At 50.0% G+C, this 17,266-nt stretch overlaps 2 protein-coding genes across 6 annotated transcripts; both read right to left on the bottom strand.

Annotated features, from left to right (window-relative positions):
• Positions 1-551: 551 nt before the first annotated feature.
• On the bottom strand, positions 552-7,102 carry LOC116941386 (coiled-coil domain-containing protein 172-like). Of its 5 annotated transcripts, none has more exons than XM_032952459.2 (8): positions 6,530-7,102; positions 5,979-6,102; positions 5,298-5,383; positions 4,072-4,188; positions 3,065-3,224; positions 2,297-2,398; positions 1,817-1,919; positions 552-1,492 (listed from the first exon to the last, which is right to left on the bottom strand). In XM_032952459.2, exons 2-8 carry the CDS (start codon positions 6,052-6,054, stop codon positions 1,357-1,359), a joined length of 780 nt encoding a protein of 259 aa, XP_032808350.1. In that variant the 5' UTR covers positions 6,055-6,102; positions 6,530-7,102; the 3' UTR covers positions 552-1,356. The 5 variants fall into 5 exon arrangements, 4 of the variants coding, with proteins under 4 accessions (XP_032808350.1, XP_032808349.1, XP_032808348.1 ...); XM_032952458.2 differs by having other exon boundaries at positions 5,979-6,097; XM_032952457.2 differs by having other exon boundaries at positions 5,979-7,102.
• A 4,183-nt stretch (positions 7,103-11,285) lies between these two features.
• On the bottom strand, positions 11,286-16,076 carry LOC142924267 (uncharacterized). The gene is made up of 2 exons (XM_076066264.1): positions 15,427-16,076; positions 11,286-14,706 (listed from the first exon to the last, which is right to left on the bottom strand). The coding sequence occupies exons 1-2, from the start codon at positions 15,637-15,639 to the stop codon at positions 14,149-14,151; spliced, it is 771 nt and encodes a 256-aa protein (XP_075922379.1). The 5' UTR covers positions 15,640-16,076; the 3' UTR covers positions 11,286-14,148.
• Between the last annotated feature and the right edge of the window lie 1,190 nt (positions 16,077-17,266).

Raw genomic sequence — 17,266 nt, 5'->3', positions numbered from 1 at the left:
CCAACATTGCCCCCTCGGCTTGAGCGGCCCGGTTCGAACCCAAGCGCTGCGCGCGCTGTTCACAATCCAATGACCAATCGGGAAAGGCCGCCGAGCCAATCAGGTTCACTCAAATGCCACACGGCTGCTGCGCTCGTCCAATCAAGAGCTGGTCCGGCTCGTCGCTGGGCCAATGGGAGCGCTCCCCGCGCCGAATTCAAATCGCCGGCAGAGCCGCTGCACTCGTCCGTCGAGCGTCCGCGTGGATTCATAAACCAAGGATCCCCCTTGGGCGGCCTTTGCACATTTAACCACACGTCACCACACCAGGGCCGGCTCCAGATTCTTTCGGATGGGATGGGGATGGTGTGGGGGGGGGGGCAGTAGAGCTGTGGCACGGGGCCACCAGAACGGTAATTCACTGCTGTGGAGAGTGCACCTGGGTAGGGGACAGAGGGTGCAGGGCCCATCCCAGCTCCCCCTAGTGAAGGCCCTGCCACCACTTCTCTACTACGATTGTCGTTTGTCCTGCTTGTATGGATGCAATCTGAAATGACCAGATGTGACCGTGGTTTATAATATAATCAAACATTTAATGGAGACCCACACGCGTGAACGTCACTGCTTGTGTAACACGCTCATTTAGTTTAACACGTAGGCTTTCACGACCAATATCATTTAACACACACAAACGTTGACAGTTCAATAGTGCTGCAACTTAACAATGAGTTAACATTTTAGTAAACCAACAAAAATCATGAAACGGTACTGTGCTGTCGAATGAGGGTTAGACACCTCGCACTGCACACCTGAATGGAGTCGCTCCTTCTCCTCTGCTGCCCCCCCCCCCCCCCCCAAGTCTGGAATTCCCTTTGCCCTGCCGCCCGTGCTAGTAACTGCCTGCCCCTGTTCACGTCCAGGCTCAAGACCTTCCTTCCGTTTCCCCTCTGCCTATGACCCACTGCCTGTCTGAAATATATAAACCTGCTGTTATTGCACATCTCGAGTTAATGGTCGCATTCAGGCACGAGATGAATCCCATTCTATTGTATAACATCACGCCAAACCAAACGTCAAGCACACAGCATGTGACAAGTACTTGGGTGACCGCCAATGTATACCAGGTGTTATAGGTATGGGGCTAAGAGGCAGCCAGGATATCGTAGTACAGCAATGGCCTCAGTCTACATAAAGACTGGTTATGTGGTCTGTATGGTGGACCCATGTATACAACTTTGTAATATGGTAGGCTTACTCCGGGTACCCCTGCTTCTTCCCAATGCAGCAGGACTCGACTGAAAATGAGTCTTGAGACCCAGCAAGGATTTCCTGGGTAAACAATGGGAATTGTCATTATATTAATTATTGCAGCATGGATTAAGTGAACAAGAGAACACAAATAAATGCAGCTGCATCGTCAGCAGCGCGGCAGAAAAACTTGAGCAGCCGGAGGAGGCAGGCGATGGAATTACAAGACCCGTGCAGATTCATCCTTGTAGGCCTGCAGCTGCTGCTGTAGCCTGAGTGGGGGGGGGGGGGACACGGAAACAAGGGACAGACAACAGCGGTGAGACTCGAGAGGAGGTTTTTACAGATGAGCATGTAAGACACAAGAGGATTCGGAGACAACACCCCGGTGAAGTTTCCTCCCAAGAACAATCAGGCATCCCGCCTCGTGCTGCTGTGAAGCGGCTCTCGTACCACGGACCACCCCACGCACGTGGGGAAACATGTCGACACCTGTAGCACGCTCACAGAATTCTCAGCCACCCAACGAGAGACGAGCATACGGACGCCGCCGCCTCCCCTTCCTCCTCGTCGGTCTCCACCTCCTCACCGCACAAACTCGGGGTCGGTCCTGAGTTTCTCTCCGAGCTTCTCCTTCTCCCTGTGCAGGCTCTCCGTCGCCTCACAAGCCTCGTGCCGCTCCGACTCCAGCTCTACGCGTGCACAGCGGACGTGAACAATTGCTTCTTCTGCAGCCGCAATATCGGCTCGTAAAATTATCGATGAATAGATCACTATTGTCATCGTTATCAACACTCGTCCATACGGTTTAGCCACAGCGTGCAGAAAGGCCACCGCACGTGGTTTCGCCACACCACACCATTTAGCCACACCACATAGAATCACACCAAATGGTTTTGCCATATCCAACAGAACAGACACACCATATAGTTTAGCAATCCCACATGGTTTCTCCACACTCCACAGTTTGGCCACACCACATGGTTTAGCTGTGCTACATAGAACAGACACACCACGTGGTTGAGCCACACCACTCAGTGCAGACAGATCCACGTCCTATCAGACGTACGACTTAGGTGCGCGCGTTGGGAAGCGATCTCCTCCGTCAGCGTCTGAATCTGCTGCTGCAGTGGGACCATCTTCAAAAGCTCAGCCTCGATATTCTCCAGCTCTATGCCAAGCACACACAAAACATCATCACCAGCAATGACCGCTGCTGGATCAAGGCCTCCCCAGGCTCTCACCATCTCCCACATTCCCACGATGCAAAAATCCACGTAGCTCCTATACGTGAGCTGATTTGAGTCTGACCACCGACCATCATCCCTACAATTTTTTATACATCTGTCAGACTTTACACATTCTACGTTGAGACCGGTCCAGAGTTGTATTTTATTGAATGAATGCTGCTGAAAGTATGCACTTACAGAAGGCCATGTGGCCGATGGGATGTGCAAAAGTTGATTTCTTTTCACACGGAGGAACAGATATCAAAAGCAGGCATATTATCTGCTTGCTTAATTTGTTATTAAATTCTCCACAACAACACACATTATTATTTCGTGATGTATTATTCTTAACGGGTCAATATGATGTCTCTAACGTGCACATGTTCCCTGAAAAATGTGCTCCTCTTCCCGTTTCTCAGCATGATTCCAAATGCCGTGAAATAAAAAATCTATACTCATCAAAGAATCAATGCATCGTCGGTGCCCCCAATTACGTAACCCTATCGTTACAAGGGCCTGATTAAGGGGTGCCCCAGGGCTGGGATAGTTTTGGGGTCCAATATTTGTATGTTCAATCCCTCCCATTGCTGTTCTACCACCATCCATGCCTGATGCCAGCTGAGAGATGCTCTCCTCCACCGCAGCGAGACGATCCCGCTCCATGCAGCGTCGCCCCTCGCGGCCCCACACGCTGTGGTGCGTCGTGAAGACGCTCAACTCCGCCAAGAATCGCTTGTTCTCCTCGCTCGCCCTCAACTTGTGCTCGGCCTGGAGGCCATGCGAGGGAGCAGCACACGCGGCACCATGTGGAGAATTCGTGCCCACGTGGCTCCATCACACACACCGGAGTGCAGTGCTTTTATCGAGTTTGTTTACAGCTAGCGGTGAGGAACCTTTTCGGGAACCGATGGACAAATATGACTTTAAGATACCTTTGACGGACAACCGCACTTCAACGCTCACCTTCTTAGCGTTATCAAATTATAACACGAAAAATGATGGGTCACGTTTACTGAATGTGTGAAAAGTGTTGTTTCCACATTGAAAAAAAGCCGCTCTAGTACCAGATCAGTGCTGCTGAGATGCTTGTAGTGACGGATAAATATCGTTTCCGGGTCGTTTGGAAGTGGGAGGCCTCGTGCGGCTGTGGGCCATGTGAAATTAAGTCACGGGTCATATGAAAATTAAGTTGTGAGTCATAGGTTACCCACGCCTGGTTTATAGAGTTCAGAGTGCTATGTTGTAAATAAAAACACCGTCAGTTCGTGTTAATGGGCCACGACCCACCCACAAATAAGCTCGTTAGGGATAATCCGTGGACAGCCTTCGTGCGCTGGTCCTCATTTGCTGTGGTGGCATAGCTATTAAGTGTGCAGGCGGTGCAATTGCACAGGAGCCAATATGCCAGAGGGCTCTAGGTGCCAGGCTAAAGTAAATAAACTACTGGACATCTGTGAAAAAGAGCTTTATAGCTCATCAGATTCCTCCAGTATAAATAAAGATAATTCCGAGATAGGGGGCCCCATTTCACTGCTAGGACCAGGGCGCATGCCAACCGTGCTATGGGTCAGCTTGCTCACAAGTGGTCTGTCAAAACGGCCGGTTTTGTTCTCACCGTCAGCTGGTTGAGGGTTTTGATCTCCGCCAGGAGGTCTTGCTCAAACGCAGCCAACACCTCCTCTCGCACTCGAATGAACTCTCTTTCCAGGTCCTCCTCCTCAAGTTGCTGGTTCTTTAACACAATAACAACAACACAGCTGTGTACAGAGGCTGTAATTATATATTAACTAAATAGATTGTACATCATGGCCCTCCTTTGTCAGTACCAAAATATGAGAATAGGTTTCTTCCCCTTTTTTATGGTCTAACACCGTTTAGAGACGAGGCTCAAAAGAAAGCTCTCTCTGGTGTGGACCAATCAGTTTCAAAGACAATGCATATATTATCAGAGTATGTTTTTTTTTGCATTCTGACCACAGGTATTGTGGCTAATGCAGACATGATTCCTTGTAAAAGGTGTTTTTTGTTGCCAGAAAAAAGGGGGAAAAAAAACTATTCTCATAAATAGATTGTGTACGTAATGAAAATTCAGATCGGGAAAAACACCATGTACATTACATACACATGGACCAGAAACATGAACATTGACACAGAAAAGGTAAAAAAATTTGAAGAAAAAAAAGCGTGGAGCGCATGATTTTTATTACACCAACAAGGAACATTCACGAAGCGTGTCGCTGCAATTCGAATCAAATTTTCTACATGAAATGTCACTGATCCTGTTCTATCACCGTGTACTGTCAATGTACACATTTTGGTTGAAATCGGAGCATCACACTCCGCGAGCATTTGCTGTGAGACAGGAAGAACACATTGATTAGAGACCACACGGGCGTTTTAAACATCGAAATGACTCACGGTTAAATGTATTTTGAACCTCTTTCGCACCATACGTAGCCAACCGTGCTAATCGGGGGTGCGGGGGAAGGTCAACAAACTAAACACAAAAAGCAGTTCTAAAAAATTAGTGGGCTTGGGCAAGACACATTAATACAATCAATAATGACCGGTGGTCGAGACTAACGTAGAGTGGCAGCCACTGGAGGGAACGCCCAAGAGGGCCTCTGTGGACCGTCAAGCGTGGCACGATAAAAAGTTGGCACACGTGCAGGTGCTAAATGGGTTCTTGCATCGTTAGACCATGAGAGATGGCTTTCACCCAGCTGTAGATTATGAGATGGATTGTTGTATCACAAGTGGGGTAAACAGCTTTATGAGGCCTTCATCCAGAAGTATGGCCTCGTGTGGCAACGATGAGATCTGTGGGTGAGGAGATGTCACCTTCTCGAGCAGCTCCTGCTGGACGACCTGGAGCTCCTGTCTCACGGAGGCCAGCCTCTCCGTGGTGTTCATTATCTCGGCCTTGACTGCACTCACGCGGACGGGGAAATGGTGGTTGACTGTATTTTGCCCGACACTGCTCATCTACCCACGTCTGTCAGCTAAATCCTAACTTGAAGAGTCAGGAACCTGGAGAGGGATCTGGATGAGAGACCTGTGGGATGTAGGGACCTGTGGGATCTGAATGAGGGGCCCTGTGGGATTGAGGGACCTGTGGGATTGAGGGACCTGTGGGATTGACATTGAGGGCCCTGTGGGATTGAGGGACCTGTGGAACTGAGGGCCCTGTGGGATTGAGGGACCTGTGGGATTGAGGGACCTGTGGGATTGAGGGCCCTGTGGGATTGATGGCCCTGTGGGATCGAGAGCTCTGAGTTCGAGGGGCCTGTGGGATTGAGGGCCCTGTGGGATTGATGGCCCTGTGGGATCGAGAGCTCTGTGAGTTCGAGGGACCTGTGGGATTGAGGGACCTGTGGGATTGAGGGCCCTGTGGGATTGAGGGCCCTGTGGGATCGAGAGCTCTGTGAGTTCGAGGGGCCTGTGGGATTGAGGGCCCTGTGGGATTGATGGCCCTGTGGGATCGAGAGCTCTGTGAGTTCGAGGGGCCTGTGTGGTGGTCACCTTCTTGCCGCTGCTGTATTAATGCGAGGCGCTCCGGATCGAAGACGACGCAGCTGTCACCCAAAAGGGCGGCCATGCAGACCCGGGCAACTAACACGGGCGGTTGTTGTTAACTGCTTCTGCGCTAACAAGGCAACGAGTTAACGACTATTGTTAACAATCAACAACACAAACAACAACAACCACCACCACCTCAGGCCGCGAACCCAGCACCCGGCCTCCCTGAATAAACCCGGGAAAAAAAATGTCCCTCAAATTTTTTTACTTAAAAGCTCGTTATTATATATAATTCAATGTCAATAACTCCTCATATTATTTAGCATTAATTATAATATACTGTGGTTCCGCGTAGTTTTAATTAAAGCAATGTTCGTATTAACGCGTACTGTACTCTATACTGTCGCATGGTATTAGCCATTTTTATTCACACACAATTTAATACCACGTGGATAAACTGTTAATTATTATTAAACGTTTTGATTCGTTGCGATGTATTAAACCAAACAAAGCTGGCTAAAACGTTGCAATAAAATTAGCGTTTACAGTGTCACCTGTTTTCTGGAACGTTACTATCCGTAGTAGTAAATGTAGCCGGGAGTGCGTGACGCCGCGCCTGTCAGTGGTAGCGATTCTAATGCCGTTGGATTTCCGTTAAAACAAAAGTGTAACGTCGACAAACTTTAACACCCCGAGACCATCGTGAACTCTTCTTAACTTTAGTACTCTTAACTTTAGCACTCTTAACTTTAGTACTCTTAACTTTAGTACTCTTAACTTTAGTACCACGCCGCAGTATTTGTTATTTCTACACAAATCTGGCTGTCCGCCCGTTAATTACTGTCGGGACGCGGATTGCGAATGTTGTGGAGTTTCTCTCCAACACAACGCCTCTGTGTCGTGGTTGTTGTTGTTGATGTTGTGGTTGATGATGTTGTTGTTGTTGATGTTGTTGTTGATGTTGTTGATGTTGTTGTTGATGTTGTTGTGGAGTCTATCGATGGTGCGGCCACACGGACACAGACGGGTCTCCGAGTGGCGGACCGAGGAGCCCCCCAGAGGGGTCCCCCAGAACCTCCCCCACGCAGAACTCCTCACAGAGGTGGACCCCGACACCAATGACGTTTCACGTCACACCCTTTGTCAGACGTTTCACGTCACACCCTTTGTCAGACGTTTCACGTCACACCCTTTGTCAGGCGTTTCACGTCACAGCCTTTGTCAGGCGTTTCATGTCACAGCCTGTGTCAGACGTTTCACGTCACACCCTTTGTCAGACGTTTCACGTCACACCCTTTGTCAGGCGTTTCACGTCACAGCCTTTGTCAGGCGTTTCATGTCACAGCCTGTGTCAGACGTTTCATGTCACATCCTGTGTCAGGCGTTTCACGTCACAGCCTGTGTCAGACGTTTCATGTCACAGCCTGTGTCAGGCGTTTCATGTCACAGCCTGTGTCAGACGTTTCATGTCACACCCTTTGTCAGACGTTTCACGTCACACCCTTTGTCAGGCGTTTCACGTCACAGCCTTTGTCAGGCGTTTCATGTCACAGCCTGTGTCAGACGTTTCATGTCACAGCCTGTGTCAGGCGTTTCATGTCACAGCCTGTGTGTCAGACGTTTCATGTCACAGCCTGTGTCAGGCGTTTCACGTCACAGCCTGTGTGTCAGGCGTTTCATGTCACAGCCTTTGTCAGACGTTTCATGTCACACCCTGTGTCAGACGTTTCATGTCACATCCTGTGTCAGGCGTTTCACGTCACAGCCTGTGTCAGACGTTTCATGTCACAGCCTGTGTCAGACGTTTCATGTCACAGCCTTTGTCAGGCGTTTCATGTCACAGCCTTTGTCAGACGTTTCATGTCACAGCCTGTGTCAGAGGTTTCATGTCACACCCTGTGTGTCAGACGTTTCATGTCACAGCCTCTGTCAGGCGTTTCACGTGACACCCTGTGTCAGACGTTTCATGTCACACCCTGTGTGTCAGACGTTTCATGTCACACCCTGTGTGTCAGACGTTTCATGTCACAGCCTTTGTCAGGCGTTTCATGTCACAGCCTTTGTCAGACGTTTCATGTCACAGCCTGTGTCAGAGGTTTCATGTCACACCCTGTGTGTCAGACGTTTCATGTCACAGCCTCTGTCAGGCGTTTCACGTGACACCCTGTGTCAGACGTTTCATGTCACACCCTGTGTGTCAGACGTTTCATGTCACACCCTGTGTGTCAGACGTTTCATGTCACAGCCTGTGTCAGACGTTTCATGTCACACTGTGTGTCAGACGTTTCATGTCACAGCTTGTGTCAGACGTTTCATGTCACACCCTTTGTCAGACGTTTCACGCCACACCCTTTGTCAGACGTTTCATGTCACAACCTGTGTCAGACGTTTCACGTCACACCCTGTCAGACGTTTCATGTCACAGCCTGTGTCAGACGTTTCATGTCACAGCCTGTGTCAGACGTTTCCTGTCGCAGCCTGTGTCAGACGTTTCACGTCACACCCTTTGTCAGACGTTTCATGTCACACCCTGTGTGTCAGACGTTTCATGTCACACCCTTTGTCAGACGTTTCACGTCACACCCTTTGTCAGACTTTCATGTCACAGCCTGTGTGTCAGACGTTTCACATCACACCCTGTGTCAGACGTTTCACGTCACAGCCTGTGTCAGACGTTTCATGTCACAGCCTGTGTGTCAGACGTTTCACGTCACAGCCTGTGTCAGACGTTGTCAGACGTTTCATGTCACAGCCTTTGTGTCAGACGTTTCACGTCACACCCTGTCAGACGTTTCATGTCACAGCCTGTGTCAGACGTTTCATGTCACAGCCTGTGTCAGACGTTTCCTGTCGCAGCCTGTGTCAGACGTTTCACGTCACACCCTTTGTCAGACGTTTCATGTCACACCCTGTGTGTCAGACGTTTCATGTCACACCCTTTGTCAGACGTTTCACGTCACACCCTTTGTCAGACTTTCATGTCACAGCCTGTGTGTCAGACGTTTCACGTCACACCCTGTGTCAGACGTTTCACGTCACAGCCTGTGTCAGACGTTTCATGTCACAGCCTGTGTGTCAGACGTTTCACGTCACAGCCTGTGTCAGACGTTTCACGTCACACCCTTTGTCAGACGTTTCATGTCACACCCTTTGTCAGGCGTTTCACGTCACATCCTGTGTCAGACGTTTCATGTCACACCCTGTGTCAGACGTTTCATGTCACAGCCTGTGTCAGACGTTGTCATACGTTTCATGTCACAGCCTTTGTGTCAGACGTTTCATGTCACACCCTTTGTCAGACGTTTCATGCCACAGCCTGTGCAGACGTTTTATGTCACAGCCTGTGTCAGACGTTTCATGTCACAGCCTGTGTCAGACGTTTCATGTCACACCCTGTGTGTCAGACGTTTCACGTCACAGCCTGTGTGTCAGACGTTTCATGTCACAGCCTGTGTCAGACGTTGTCAGACGTTTCATGTCACAGCCTTTGTGTCAGACGTTTCATGTCACACCCTGTCAGACGTTTCATGCCACAGCCTGTGCAGACGTTTCATGCCACAGCCTGTGCAGACGTTTCACGTCACACCCTGTGTCAGACGTTTCACGTCACAGCCTGTGTCAGACGTTTCATGCCACAGCCTGTGTCAGACGTTTCATGTCACACCCTTTGTCAGGCGTTTCACGTCACAGCCTGTGTGTCAGACGTTTCATGTCACACCCTGTGTCAGACGTTTCATGTCACACCCTTTGTCAGACGTTTCACGTCACAGCCTGTCAGACGTTTCATGTCACACCCTGTGTCAGACGTTTCATGTCACACCCTGTGTCAGACGTTTCATGTCACAGCCTGTGTCAGACGTTTCATGTCACAGCCTTTGTGTCAGACGTTTCATGTCACACCCTTTGTCAGACGTTTCATGCCACAGCCTGTGCAGACGTTTCATGTCACAGCCTGTGTCAGACGTTTCACGTCACAGCCTGTGTGTCAGACGTTTCACGTCACAGCCTGTGTCAGACGTTTCATGTCACAGCCTGTGTCAGACGTTGTCAGACGTTTCATGCCACAGCCTGTGTCAGATGTTTCACGTCACACCCTGTGTCAGACGTTTCATGTCACAGCCTGTGTGTCAGACGTTTCATGTCACACCCTTTGTCAGACGTTTCATGCCACACCCTGTGTCAGACGTTTCACGTCACAGCCTGTGTCAGACGTTTCACGTCACACCCTTTGTCAGACGTTTCACGTCACAACCTGTGTGTCAGACGTTTCACGTCACAGCCTGTGTCAGACGTTTCACGTCACAGCCTGTGTGTCAGACGTTTCACGTCACAGCCTGTGTCAGACGTTTCATGCCACAGCCTGTGTCAGACGTTTCATGTCACAGCCTGTGTCAGACGTTTAATGTCACAGCCTGTGTCAGACGTTTCATGTCACACCCTGTCAGACGTTTCATATCACACCCTTTGTCAGGCGTTTCCTGTCACACCCTGTGTCAGACGTTTCATGTCACACCCTGTGTCAGACGTTTCATATCACAGCCGTTATCAGACGTTTCATATCACACCCTTTGTGTCAGACGTTTCACGTCACAGCCTATGTGTCAGACGTTTCACGTCACAGCCTGTGTGTCAGACGTTTCACGTCACAGCCTGTCAAACGTTTCATGTCACAGCCTTTGTCAGGCGTTTCATGTCACACCCTGTGTGTCAAACGTTTCATGTCACACCCTGTGTCAGACGTTTCATGTCACACCCTTTGTCAGGCGTTTCATGTCACACCCTGTGTCAGAAGTTTCACGTCACACCGTGTGTCAGACGTTTCATGTCACACCCTGTGTCAGACGTTTCATGTCACACCCTTTGTCAGACGTTTCACGTCACACCCTGTGTCAGACGTTTCACGTCACAACCTGTGTGTCAGACGTTTCATGTCACAGCCTGTGTGTCAGACGTTTCATGTCACAGCCTGTGTCAGACGTTTCATGTCACAGCCTGTGTCAGACGTTTCATGTCACCGCCTGTGTCAGACGTTTCATATCACAGCCGTTGTGTCAAACGTTTAATATTTGACTCGTATCTAAATGTGAAAGCGAAGTTAAGAGAGATGACCCTGTTTCAGCTGCCCTAAGAACATCTAAATCCCCTCCCTCCCTTCCGAAACCGAATAGCTGCGTTTAAAAAACACGTCTTGATATTCGGGTAAATCACTTAGGAGTGCCTGGTATTTAGCGAGATACAGTGAGGGAAAAAAGCATTTGATCCCCTGCTGATTTTGTACGTTTGCCCACTGACAAAGAAATGATCAGTCTATAATTTTAATGGTAGGTTTATTTGAACAGTGAGAGACAGAATAACAACAAAATCCAGAAAAACGCATGTCAATAATGTTATAAATTGATTTGCATTTCAATGAGGGAAATAAGTATTTGACCCCCTCTCAATCAGAAAGATGTGTGGCTCCCAGGTGTCTTTTATACAGGTAACGAGCTGAGGTTAGGAGCACACTCTTAAAGGGAGTGCCCCTAATCTCAGCTTGTTACCTGTATAAAAGACACCTGTCCACAGAAGCAATCAATCAATTAGATTCCAAACTCTCCACCATGGCCAAGACCAAAGAGCTCTCCAAGGATGTCAGGGACAAGATTGTAGACCTACACAAGGCTGGAATGGGCTACTAGACCATTGCCAAGCAGCTTGGTGAGAAGGTGACAATTGGTGCGATTATTCGCAAATGGAAGAAACACAAACAACTGTCAATCTACCTCGGCCTGGGGCTCCATGCAATAACTCACCTCGTGGAGTTGCAATGATCATGAGAATGGTGAGGAATCAGCCCAAAACTACACGGGAGGATATTGTCAATGATCTCAAGGCAGCTGGGACCATAGTCACCAAGAAAACAATTGGTAACACACTATGCCGTGAAGGACTGAAATCCTGCAGCGCCCGCAAGGTCCCCCTGCTCAAGAAAGCACATTTACATGCCCGTCTGAAGTTTGCCAATGAACATCTGAATGATTCAGAGGACAACTGGGTGAAAGTGTTGTGGTCAGATGAGACCAAAATGGAGCTCTTTGCCATCAACTCAACTCGCCATGTTTGGAGGAGGAATGCTGCCTATGACCCCAAGAACACCATCCCCACCGTCATCTGGTTCCGTCTGTAAAAGATGTGATTCCTGACATACAGTACCCTGGTGTCTACAAACTAAGTTGCCTCTGTGGTAGTAGTTACATTGGAGAAACCAAAGGCCATGTCTCGGACCGCATTCGTGAACACAAAGCAGACTTTAAACACGGTAGGACCAACACCTCGGCCATGGCAGATCATTGTTATAATTCAGTAGGCTCACATGACATTGACTTTTCCAAGACAGAGGTTCTTTGTAAGCCATCTGGCTACCATGAGAGATTCGTTCATGAGGCTATCCACATATACAAGCACAGAGACAATTTCAACCGAGATGGATTCTGGCTTAGCAATCATTGGACGAATTTTATAAACCATTTCAGGTCTTAATTGATTGTTCGCGCTTACGGTGGCTTTCAGACAGCATACATTAATTTTTCGTCTCCCCCCTCCTCTTCTCAGAACATAGATGGACTCGTCCTTCTAAATAAACTGCCAAATCGCTGCGCGTGGCGCTGACGTTTTTTTATAAATAAATAAATACACCGTTTAAAAATAACTAAATTAATGCAAACCGACACTTCTTTCAAATGTTTCTTGCCGTTGTTTTTTTCACACCTGATGACGACAGGCCAAATGACGACCGCTCGTGTTGCGATCGAAACGTCGTCATCTTTTATTTGATTTCTAACTCCGTGACTTTACCGAAAGAACCAAAGAGGGTATGAGCATTCGTATCGGACTTTCAAACACGTGCAGTGGGCCACCACACGATAACCCACGGAGATACCGGGAACTGAAAGATGGTTTAGTGACAACCGAATATATTCCCCTCTAGTCCAGCACCCGATTAGCAGTGGTTGGGCTCTTGTTGCTGCTGCTGCTGCTACTCACACAAGACTGACTGATGCAATATTACGGTATTTTATGGGCCCTTTTTAAGTGGCAGCCGCGAGGCCGGGCGAGATGAAGTGTCGAGGCCTTCTGGGTGTTCTCCATCCTCGTGGGTATCGAGATTTTGCTTACGAGAGAGGGTTTCTGGAGGTCGCTGCTAACGTCTGACAACAACGCAAACTCCCCGTGAGTTAACATGAAAATTGTATTACCTTGTCCCAAATCACAACAACGATGAACGCAACGTGTTGTCTGCTGTGTGCTGTCTGCTGTGCCGTCTGCTGTGCCATCTGCTTCATCCCCACGTGTTCTTCGCGAGTCATTTGGCAAAAAGGGAGAAAAAAAAACCATGCACACGCATGGGCTTCGCCATCACTTAGAGGAGTGACCGACAATGCGTTCGTCTTCCCAAGCAGTGTGCAGCAGCAGCAGCAGCAGCACTCCACGCGGCAATGACGAGTGGCTGTCGCAACACAACGCCTTGACGAAAAATGCAATTGCAGTACAAAGTGGGTTTTTTACGCTTTCATTTAAAATTGTAATTTAATTTCGCAATTTTAATTGATCTTCTTGGTTCTTTCGGCAAAGTCACGTAGAATGAGAATAAAACAATAAAACAAAAGACGATAAAATTCTCACGACGTTTCGGCCACAACACAAGTAGCCTTCTTGTGTTGTGAGAATTGTATTGTCTTATTTTTTATTTAAAGCTTTCGTGACTGCAGTAATTCATATTCTTAGCTCTTTCCCTTCAACGTGACTTTACCGAAAGAGCTAAGAATTTGTCTTATTTTGTTTTATTCTCATTCTACGTGGTGACTTTACCGAAAGAACCAAGAAGATGAATCCTTGCAGTCACGAAAGCTTTAAATCGAAATTTAATTGGTTGATTTTTTATTGCAGTACGTGTCTTGTGGATTTGGGTCCCCACGTTGAGAGCAGAGCAGGTCCCTACGAGTAACATTCGACTTCATAATAATATAAACCAATCGTTAACATTGGATCATGTTTAAACACGAGTAGAGGTGCCACCACCCTCCCCCGCCACCACCAACCCACGTGACAAACGTAACATACATGGGACGCGTTCGAACCGTGAAATGTGTCGGGCCCACGTTCAGTAACCCAGGGGGGGCATCACCCGGGACCATCACAGGCCCGCTTCTCCCTGGCGAGGCGCGGGGTGCCCCCCCAGGCCCGCCGCCCCCCCTCCTCTCACGCCCCACGAGCCGTCACAAGAAGGCCCTCTGCCCAACCCCGGGGGGAGCCGCCGCCTCAGGCCGCACGAGTTACGCGCCGTGTGCAGCGGGAGACCCTTGCCCTGGGCCAGGGGGCAATACTTGAGGGTGTGGGCCGAGTCGCCGCTCTGGCCGCACTTGGGGCACGTGTAGGCGCGCAGCACGGGGCACGACACGCGGCCCGCGGTGTCGCGGAGGTCGTGCGAGCCGTACACCCGCTCGGTCGCGCCGTTCGTCAGGCAGAAGGAGCAGAGGGGGAGGGGCCCCACGGCTCGCTTGCCGGGGGCCTCTCCCGGCCGCTGGCGTCGCAGCAGCAGCGCGGCAGCGGCCGACGCCGAGAAGCGGTCGCGGGGTCTTGCGGGGGTCCGTGGAGTTGTTGGGAGTGCGGCTCCCGCCCCCAGGGCCTCGATGCCCGTGCGCGCATGCTCCTTCTCGTGCCTCTCCTCCTCCACGTGCCCCCCTTGGCCCACCTGCGTGGCGATGGAACGACGCATCGATGAATGGTCGACTAATATCGACGAAATTAAGCTAACTGATGGAGCAAGAATTCCGTGTTTTCCGCTGACCGAAATCCTGCCGACTCCCGTTTAGACCTCCGAAGCTGCTGCTGCTGCGTTCACCGCCGTGAACACAGCAGCACGTGCACTGTGTTCACCATCGTGAGCACAGCAGCAGCAGCACGTGCACTGTGTTCACGGCTCGTGAACACAGCAGCAGCACGTGCACTGTGTTCACCACCGTGAGCACAGCAGCAGCAGCACGTGCACTGTGTTCACGGCCGTGAACACAGTGCACGTGCTGCTGCTGCTGTGTTCACGGCCGTGAACACAGCAGCAACAGCACCTGCCCAGGGGGGGGGACCCCACGGGGACCCCACGGCTCGTGAACACAGTGCACGTGCTGCTGCTGCTGTGTTCACGGCTCGTGAACACAGCAGCAGCAGCACGTGCTGTTGGGCAGCCTCGTGCAGCGCCAACACCAAACCGCACCGACCAGCCAAGGCGAATTATGGTCCAATTCTCACGCCCCCCCCAAACGAGCCGATGCACGTGCACCATACTGTTACATGTAAAGCGTTCCATGTAAATTCTTCGCTTAACAAAATAAATTCACCTGCAATATTGAACAACAATCGGTGGGGGAGGGGTGATTATTGTTTGTCAAGATGGCTGCAATACCCTGCGTGTTACCTGGACGGAGAAGAGGAGGCCACGCAGGCCCAGGTAATCTCTCCACAAGTCGAAGACTCGCTCCGTTAAGCAGCTCCGCTCAGACGTGGCCAGAGGAGGGCACAGAGACGGGGGCTTCACGCGGGAGCCCCCCACTCCAACATTAAGAGACGAAACGCCCAGACCCCCACGGAGTGATTCGAACGTGTCCGCACGCGGTCCCTTTCCTGCCATTCCCGACCCTACTTGTGTATCCCGCAGAGTATCGTGGATTGTAAGAGGTCTAAACAATATACTTTGCAGCACTTTAGAGTGCTCTGTACATAAAGGAACTATGTACTCAATTTTAGAGTACTATAAACTGTCGAGTACGGTACTATATTGCAATAGTATATATACTGTAGAGTGTATTGGAACATCATCTTGCACTGGAGATCACTACAATATTGTCCACTCAGAGGTCCGAGGGTACTCTACACGCCGCAGTGCACTCCCACGCTGAACTCTCCCTGGTGACGCACGTGGCGAGCCCCGGCCACGGCACTCTCCTCCTCCACGTGGCAAACCTCCCGGGGGGTCTTTTGAACGCCACCCCGAACGCCGCGCCTCAATCGGAAACGTCGTTTCCGTTTGTTGTCCGATTTGCAGGGAAATCGCAATCCCAGCGGAAGTGTGGCCGCTGGGTCGCGTGGCAACATGACTGTCGTCGCACCGGATGAGCGAACACCTGTTGTAGCCAAGGCGGAATTGACGGATTTTCCTCGATAGCAACAGTAGCTACTACATGTGTAGTAACAACATATTTAGTAGCTACGGGCCCCGCACTTTCAAGGGCCACGCGCTAAATGCTTTCAAGCTATCAATTCCGGTTCAGTGATTCTGCGATTCAGTACTTTATACTTCAATAGCTTCAACTTTTATGAACAACTGGATGTTTAAGGTTAGCGAGTTGTATTATCTGGCTGTATAGCAAATGAAAAAATACAATTATTTTACTATGCACGTTAAACATTTTCATGTGTGTGTGTGTGTTTTAGGGCCCCTTTCTATGCCCCAGGTCCCGCACTAGCGTGATCCGGCACTGCAAGAAGGGAATACGTATTAGTAGCCCGAATGTGTTGCAACCCGAGTATTATATTCTGTAGCAGGGCGCTGTAGTGTTCACGATTGTTCTGCGTTGCGTGCTGTATGGTTTCGCGTCCGACGAGGAGGAACCCCGTTATCTATCGGAGAGGGAAGGGGATCATTGCCTCTGCGACTCTGGTAGTCTCCCACCAGTATTGGTTTACGCCCGACTCGACTGATGAGACGAGGAATATCGAATTCGGTAGGGTGTAGAATTTGCCCATAATAAAAACAAATGTTAGGTTAGATCGCGTAAAAATGTCGTTAAACCCACCAGCCACCCGACACAGCTAATTAGTAAGGGTTTGTCCCGTTAACAAAACGCACCAATGAGTTACTGGTGATAGCTGGCCCACGTGTCCAGCTACTGGACACACATTTTCCATGGTGGTGTCGCTGGGCCACGCTGAGGTTAGGCGAGGACACGAAGATTATTCTGACATCGAGACATCATTGGCGGCAATAACGAAGCCGTGGAGGAGGAGGCAGGGAGTTGGCGGAGACACGAGGGTGGTGGTGGGGGTTGAGGAACTTCTGGAAGGTTCCAGAGTTCAGGAAGGGATATGGGGGAGCGGTAGTGCAGCGATTAACGCGCAGAGCTACGGAAACGACAACTCCAATTCGATTCCAGCTCATGGCCAGCAGCAGTGACGATTATCTGAACCGGTCCTGGTCCTCCCCGAGGTCGACTCAGCCTCAAATGAGAACCTGGTGCGGTGCGGAACCATCGCCATTA

Source organism: Petromyzon marinus, chromosome 11 (assembly GCF_048934315.1).
Source record: "Petromyzon marinus isolate PM22_M1 ecotype Great Lakes invasive population chromosome 11, UKy_Petmar_22M1.pri1.0, whole genome shotgun sequence".
NCBI lineage: Eukaryota > Metazoa > Chordata > Hyperoartia > Petromyzontiformes > Petromyzontidae > Petromyzon > Petromyzon marinus.
Note: the sequence above shows the minus strand (reverse complement) of the source record. Positions and strands in the feature narration are given on the sequence as shown.

Bases quoted from the DNA above. Each gene is read 5' to 3' on its own strand.
- LOC116941386 (XM_032952457.2), bottom strand. From the start codon at position 6,054: ATGGCCGCCCTTTTGGGTGACAGCTGCGTCGTCTTCGATCCGGAGCGC. The intron at 3,225-4,071 runs GTGAGAACAAAA...CATGGCCTCCAG, and splicing joins AAACCCTCAACCAGCTGACG to GCCGAGCACAAGTTGAGGGC. The intron at 2,399-3,064 runs GCATGGATGGTG...TGCTTGGCATAG, and splicing joins CATCTCTCAGCTGGCATCAG to AGCTGGAGAATATCGAGGCT.
- LOC142924267 (XM_076066264.1), bottom strand. From the start codon at position 15,639: ATGGCAGGAAAGGGACCGCGTGCGGACACGTTCGAATCACTCCGTGGG. The intron at 14,707-15,426 runs GTAACACGCAGG...ATCGCCACGCAG, and splicing joins GCCTCCTCTTCTCCGTCCAG to GTGGGCCAAGGGGGGCACGT.